The 6,620-nt window shown below is 37.0% G+C and overlaps 1 protein-coding gene across 1 annotated transcript; it reads right to left on the reverse strand.

Moving 5' to 3' along the window:
• Nucleotides 1-576: 576 nt before the first annotated feature.
• Nucleotides 577-5,619, reverse strand: LOC114400575 (5-methyltetrahydropteroyltriglutamate--homocysteine methyltransferase 1-like). Its single transcript, XM_028363087.1, has 12 exons — nucleotides 5,475-5,619; nucleotides 4,271-4,624; nucleotides 4,073-4,160; nucleotides 3,624-3,751; nucleotides 3,149-3,540; nucleotides 2,896-3,059; nucleotides 2,516-2,596; nucleotides 2,256-2,422; nucleotides 2,061-2,166; nucleotides 1,607-1,857; nucleotides 1,289-1,490; nucleotides 577-1,199 (listed from the first exon to the last, which is right to left on the reverse strand). Exons 2-12 carry the CDS (start codon nucleotides 4,618-4,620, stop codon nucleotides 837-839), a joined length of 2,292 nt encoding a protein of 763 aa, XP_028218888.1. The 5' UTR covers nucleotides 4,621-4,624; nucleotides 5,475-5,619; the 3' UTR covers nucleotides 577-836.
• Between the last annotated feature and the right edge of the window lie 1,001 nt (nucleotides 5,620-6,620).

Below are 6,620 nucleotides of genomic sequence, written 5' to 3' on the forward strand. Positions count from 1 at the left end.
ATCTTTGCTCTCCCAACATCTGCTTCTTCTTCGTGCCACAGTTGCTCCTTTTCCCTTTCATTCAGCGACTTTCCCAAGGGTAAAATGCCCTCAGTTGCGGAATCCCAAGTGTACAATGATTGGTATTACTCCCATTGAACACTGTTACCACATCTCAGTGAAATATACAGCAGTGTAGCACATCATTGTTCCAATCTTGGAATATTACTTTTTTTATTAAAAAAATAACTATACTCTTTTGTGGAAAAAAGTGCTACTTACGAGCTTAGCCAAATGTTTTTTTTTCCTATTTTGAGTATTTTTTATCAATAAATATAAATTATTAATTTTTTATTGTAAAAAGGATCAAATCCATCACTTTTTTTCTTCTCTTCTTAATTAGTCAAGTAATTAATTTATAAGAGTGGCTCCTCAAATACACTCTTAATAAGATTTATTTTCTAAAAGAAGGCCTTTTGTATTTAGTTTTTTCTTTTAAGAAAAAAAAATACTCTGAAACTTTTTCTTAAGCATGTTTTAGTCAGCCAGTTATAGAAAGCCGTATTTTGAAATACTCGATTTAATTGCTCACCCTAGTTATTTGCACAAAACTGGTAATATTTCATATCAATAAGGATTGCGGCAAAGCCGCAAAGATACAACATTCATTAGGGAAAACAGGAGTTGGGAAAAATAAGGGGAGAGGGGTTGAGGAAGAATCAATTGCTCACAGAGCATGCTAAAACATCTAAATATTCCACACACTGTTATTGAAACAACCCAATATAGAAAATTTTTCTTTGGTGTATTATAAAAGCAGAACCAATGAACTTGTAGATTCTACTTTCTTATACCATTCACTTGGCAAGTTCGTTACGGATGAGTTTTGCTGCGGCAACCATGTTTGTGAGGGCTGGCTTCACTTCAGTGTACTTGCGGGTCTTGAGACCACAGTCAGGGTTGACCCACAAGATGTTCTTCTCGAGCACTGCAAGCATCTTATTGATTCTGTCAGCGATTTCTTCAGTTGGTGGTATTCTTGGGGAGTGGATGTCATAGACACCAGGGCCAATTCCAGCACCATACTTCACACCTTCACGGAAGACTGACAGGAGCTTCTCATCGGAGCGAGAGTTCTCAATGGTGATAACATCAGCGTCCATGTCGATGATGGAGTGGATGATGTCGTTGAAGTTGGAGTAGCACATGTGGGTGTGGATCTGTCAATATGAAAAGTTGATTATTACATGTGAAAATGAGGATGAAAAAAGAAATTATGATTCAGAGATTTGTGATGATCCGAAAGTACCTGAGTGGTATCCTGCACACCAACATTGGTGATTCTGAAGGCATGGACAGCCCAGTCCAAGTAGTGAGCTTGTTCTGATTTCCTCAGTGGCAGACCCTCTCTCAAAGCAGCTTCATCAATTTGGATAACAGTGATGCCAGCCTTTTCAAGGTCCTCCACTTCGTCCTTGATAGACAAAGCAATCTGGTAGGTGGTCTCAGATCTGCAGATGGATTCATACACTAAAGTTAGAAACAGCAATTTGGTGAATATCGTTGATGTCTCTTGTTACTCCTTGATGTACATTTTTCCAACATTATCAGGGTGTGGTGTTTATACCTAGGTTGGTCATTTCTAACAAAGGACCAGTTGAGAATGGTAACAGGACCGGTAAGCATTCCCTTCATTGGGCGCTTGGTAAAGCTCTGAGCCAGAGATGACCAGAAGACAGTCATTGGCTTTGGGCGGCTCACATCACCATAGATGATTGGTGGCTTCACACAACGGGAACCATAGGATTGCACCCACCCATTAACAGTGAAGGCAAAGCCTGACAATTGCTCACCGAAGTACTCAACCATATCATTTCTCTGCAGTGAAATGCATACACAATTAGTTGGAGGTGCAATTTTAGAATCAGCAATCTAAAAAAAAGGGAAGAAAATCTGGCAAGAGTAGTTGCTCTTCAGAAAGAAAGAGGTAAAGAATATATAAAAATAATATTAAGTGTAATGAGAAGCTATCTTCACTTCAACAGACTAATATTTAGTCTAATTATGAGAAGAGAGCTGACCTCTGGTTCTCCATGAACAAGAACATCAATATCAAGCTCTTCTTGAAGTTCAACAACTTTGCGAATTTCCTCCTTAATTGACTTAACATACTCTTCCTCGGAGATCCTGAAGAGAGAACAGCATTGATGATCAGTAAAAGACAGGCACGTGGTCAATGAAAACAAGGCAGAGATCAGCAGTCTCAGCATTCTTACTTGTTAGCCTTGAACTCACGGCGTACCCTCCTCAGTTCTACAGTCTGAGGGAAGGATCCAATAGTGGTGGTTGGAAGGATTGGAAGGTTGAGCTTCTTTTGTTGAGCATCCAGTCTGGCACTGACATTTGTTGCACGGCGATGATCTGAACCCTTCAATGCAGCAGCCTGAGAGGAAACAATAGAAGCCATGAATAACAGCAGAATAAATTTTACAACATATCCAAGTTAACAAAAAAGGAAGTTGAAATCAGCACTCACAGCCTTCTGAACAGCCTCGTTGGTCACTCTTGGAGAGGACTTCCTTGAAGCCTGAGCTGCAGCATTAGCAGAGAAGAAGGCCTGAAAATGAAACCATAAGATATTTTTCATTAGTGAATCGTGTGATGAAACAAACAGGAATATGCATATTTTATTCTCATGGTTCCAAAATTAATCATGAATTTTCTTAATTCTAATACTCGTTATATGCTTTTTTTCTCATTATTCATTTACTTTGTTTCTCTTTCCATTGCGTAATTCCACTCTTTCAATTCTTCGTGAATTATATAATATAACATTTATATTAAAATATGATCTTATTTTTACTTAATAGCATGCTGCATTGTTTTCAGGAAACAGATCTAATCAAATTATATTACCACATCCTTGTTGCCAGACAATGCCTTAGCCAATGCGTTAACTTCAACAATTTTTTGTGCAGCAAATGCTAGCCATGACTTGATCTCGTCATCCAACTTGGTCTCGTTAACAAGATCAACAGCAGTGTGAAGAAGGGAGGAGGAGGTGGACACAACAAGCTTATCTGCATTTACACAATAGAAACATCAGATAACTATATTATAGGTAATAGTCTCCCAAAATTTACTATGAAATGCATGTTTAATAAAATACCTTTGCCCACAATGCCCTCAAGACCCTGCAATGTAGTGAGAGAAGCAGCAAGGTCATTGGCCCAGATGTTCCTTCCATCAACCACTCCAGCAAAGAGGTATTTTCCACTGGGAAATCCACCCTTGATCAAATCAAGAGTATGGGTTCCACGGACCAAATCAAACCCATATGCAGTGACGCCATTCAGAGATGTGAGGGTCTTGTACGCCTCAGCAGGGATGTCAGCAAAGTAGGTCTCAACAAGAACATTCAGATCAGACAAAGCAGGTGCAAGTTCTGCATATGCGTCAGTGAAAGCTTGCAACTTGTGAGATTCAAGGTCCAAGACAAGGGTAGGCTCATCAAATTGAATCCATGAAGCACCAGCTGCCTTAAGGTCAGCAATAACTTCCCTGTGTTTATAGTTTAGGCAAATTAGACAAATAACATGAATATACACGGAAAATAACAACACCCAACAAGTTAAAATTCTTACTTGTAGACAGCAAGAACCTTGGGAAGGAGAGAGAGGAGAGAAAAGGATTTCTCGACTCCCTTGGCAGGCTTGGAGAGCAACAAGTATGTAACAGGGCCAACGAGTACGGGAATGGTATCCACTCCAAGCTGCAAGACAAATAAATATATATTCAATGGCAATGTTGATACAGACAAACATACAAAAAGGGCTAAGAAAAAAAACTTTTATCACAATGACCCACACAGGAAACATGTGAAGACAACAACTGCCAATAGAACAATTCCCTGTCAAGCACTTGCTTGGCCACAATAAATGAGGAATGCACAACAAGTGGTAATTAGCACAACCATTTCTCATACTTCACCCTAATCTAAATAAAGTGTCACACACAGCAATGCTTCTCAATGATATTCCGCTAAGCTAATGTAAATGGCTTTTTAAGTTTTAACACATATAGAAATACATACCGCCTTGGCCTCCTTGTATTCATCAACAGCCTTGTGAGAAGCATAGGTGAAGTTCACATCAGGGCCCAATTCAGGGACAATAAAGTGGCTGGATCAGCACAAACACAACAGTTCAGCAATAGATCATTACGACACAACTAATAAAAGAACATTCCGAATATCATACAGCATTAGGGATTAGGAGGCATCATCACTTACTAGTTGGTGTCGAACCACTTGGTCATCTCCATAGCAGGCACGGTAGCATTACCTCTGGCCATGGAGAAGTAGGTGTCAAATCCAATCTCGCCGCCGGTCCAGCCGTACCTGGGGGGGACGGCACCGAGGGTGGCGGTGGCGTCGAGCAGCTGGTCATAGAACGAGAAAGTGTTGCTGGGGATGTACTTGATCCCAGCACCAGCCATCTGCTTCCAGATGGATGACCTGAGATCAGCAGCCACCTTCTGCAAATCCTCGGCGCTGCTCTTGCCATCCCAGAAAGACTCGAGAGCGAACTTGAGCTCTCTCTTGGGACCCATGCGGGGGTATCCAACGATGTGAGATGCCATTTTTCTGTCGCAACAGATCAAAACTCCAAATTAGCTCTCACTTGTCCACTCTCCATAAATAAAACGAATAACACATGCAACAAAATCCATAGATCATGGCAATAATCTCCGTAATAACACATGTAACAATATTCAAAGATCATAGCAATAATCTATCATATGCATGAGTACTAGCAACGCACTCTCTATCTAACTCCTACTAACACACTCCACCATTAGTTTAAAATTCATTTAAAAAAATACAAAATTATAAGTGAAACTCAGTTATTAAATAAGATTCCAATAAATTTCAACCAATAATAACACATGCAACAATATTAGGAGATAATGACAAATTGGCAATAACACCGGCGTCATGGAAGACCCCAAAGCGAGATTCTCATTCCCTATGTTGAATGAAAGGTCACACAAGTCATTTCTAATCCATTCAGCAGAAGCACGTTAAAACACACACACAGAGCATAAACAACTAATACAAAGCAGTGTTAGCAAATCAAGAGAAGTTCACACGATTTAGTAGAAGAATGATTTTCATTTCAAGAAATACTAGATTTGAATAGAGTTACAGGAAAAAAAAAGAGCGAAATAAGAGCAAAATCAATTCAGATCCAGAGTAGATCTACGCATTACGACAACAAATAGCAACAGATCTAGCACCGACACAATCATTCAAAGATGTTGAGCATTACGTTTAAGTGTGGATCTGAGGAGAATTACGGAGTGAAATTGAAGTGTAGAAAGAAGAAAGAAGAAAGCAGAGAAACGGAAAATGAGAATTGTGGGAGGGATCGTGAAACTTAAGAGAACATAGGAACGAGGGAGAGGGAGAGAAAGGCGGTGAGAGAGTCTCGTACCTTGTGGGTGAGAGAGAGTAGGAGACTGGTTCTCTGTGGCTTCTTCTTCGCTTCTGAGGGAGCAAGTTGAAGCAGAGAAGAGAGTGCGAGGTATAAGGAGTCGTTTACGGGTTATTTATAGCCGTTTTCACCCCCGGATCTAAGTCACTCCCTTTTCCTCTTTACATTTTTTTCGTCTTCCTTGCTATTAATGATATTTTATTATTAATTAATTAATTAAAAGAAAAATTCGTAATTTTTCTTTTTTTTCTTCTTCCAAGAATTTGTGGGTGAAAAATGGGTGAATGATGCTTTGCAGGGGTTTTTTTTATTATTATTAATCTCGGTAAACTTATATTTTTTTCAATTTTAATTCCATAATGTGTGAAATTACAAAGACTAGAAATGGGGAAAAATTAAATTTTAAAGAGATTAAAATTTTAAAATAGTAAATTCACAAAGATGGAAAATAAAATGAAAACTAAAATTAAAAAAATATTATGCATTGATAAATGTAAATCTTTTACGTAATTATCCATTCACACTCTATTTTATATGATAAATTTATTGACTTTTAAAATAATTATTTTAAAATAATTTAAATAATAATTTTACAATTAAATAATAATATAAAATTATTTTAATGTGTCTATATATATGTATTAAACTCAAATTAAAAAAATACAAACTCACATAAACTAAAGATATAAAAAAATTTACACGGATCAAAATTAAAAAAAAATATATTAACTTGAAAATATTAAATTCATATATAAGTATTTAATTTTTTTGGTGCAAGATTTACAAAATTGTTTAAATACTACAGAATATTCTCAGTACTTTATATAAAGAAAAAGTCACATTACTCTGACATATATGAGCTTAAAAAAAACCTTTTTTAGAGGATGCTTAAGAAAAATTGTTTCCATCGTTTGCCTTTTTTTCTTTATATTTTCTTCTTCAACCAATTAGTCGATAACCATCACGATTAGTTTTGTGTAATAATAATCAATAACTTATTAAAGAAAAATAAGAAATAATTAAACTAATATTTTTCCATAAGAAATACTTATAACACCCTATATTCGTCTTATTTTAAATCTTATCTTTATATCATGTAAGGACCGAAAAATATAAGAGTGCGAATGTAATTTAGTCTATTAATAA

The sequence above is a fragment of the Glycine soja genome, chromosome 19, assembly GCF_004193775.1.
Source record: "Glycine soja cultivar W05 chromosome 19, ASM419377v2, whole genome shotgun sequence".
Classification (NCBI taxonomy): domain Eukaryota; kingdom Viridiplantae; phylum Streptophyta; class Magnoliopsida; order Fabales; family Fabaceae; genus Glycine; species Glycine soja.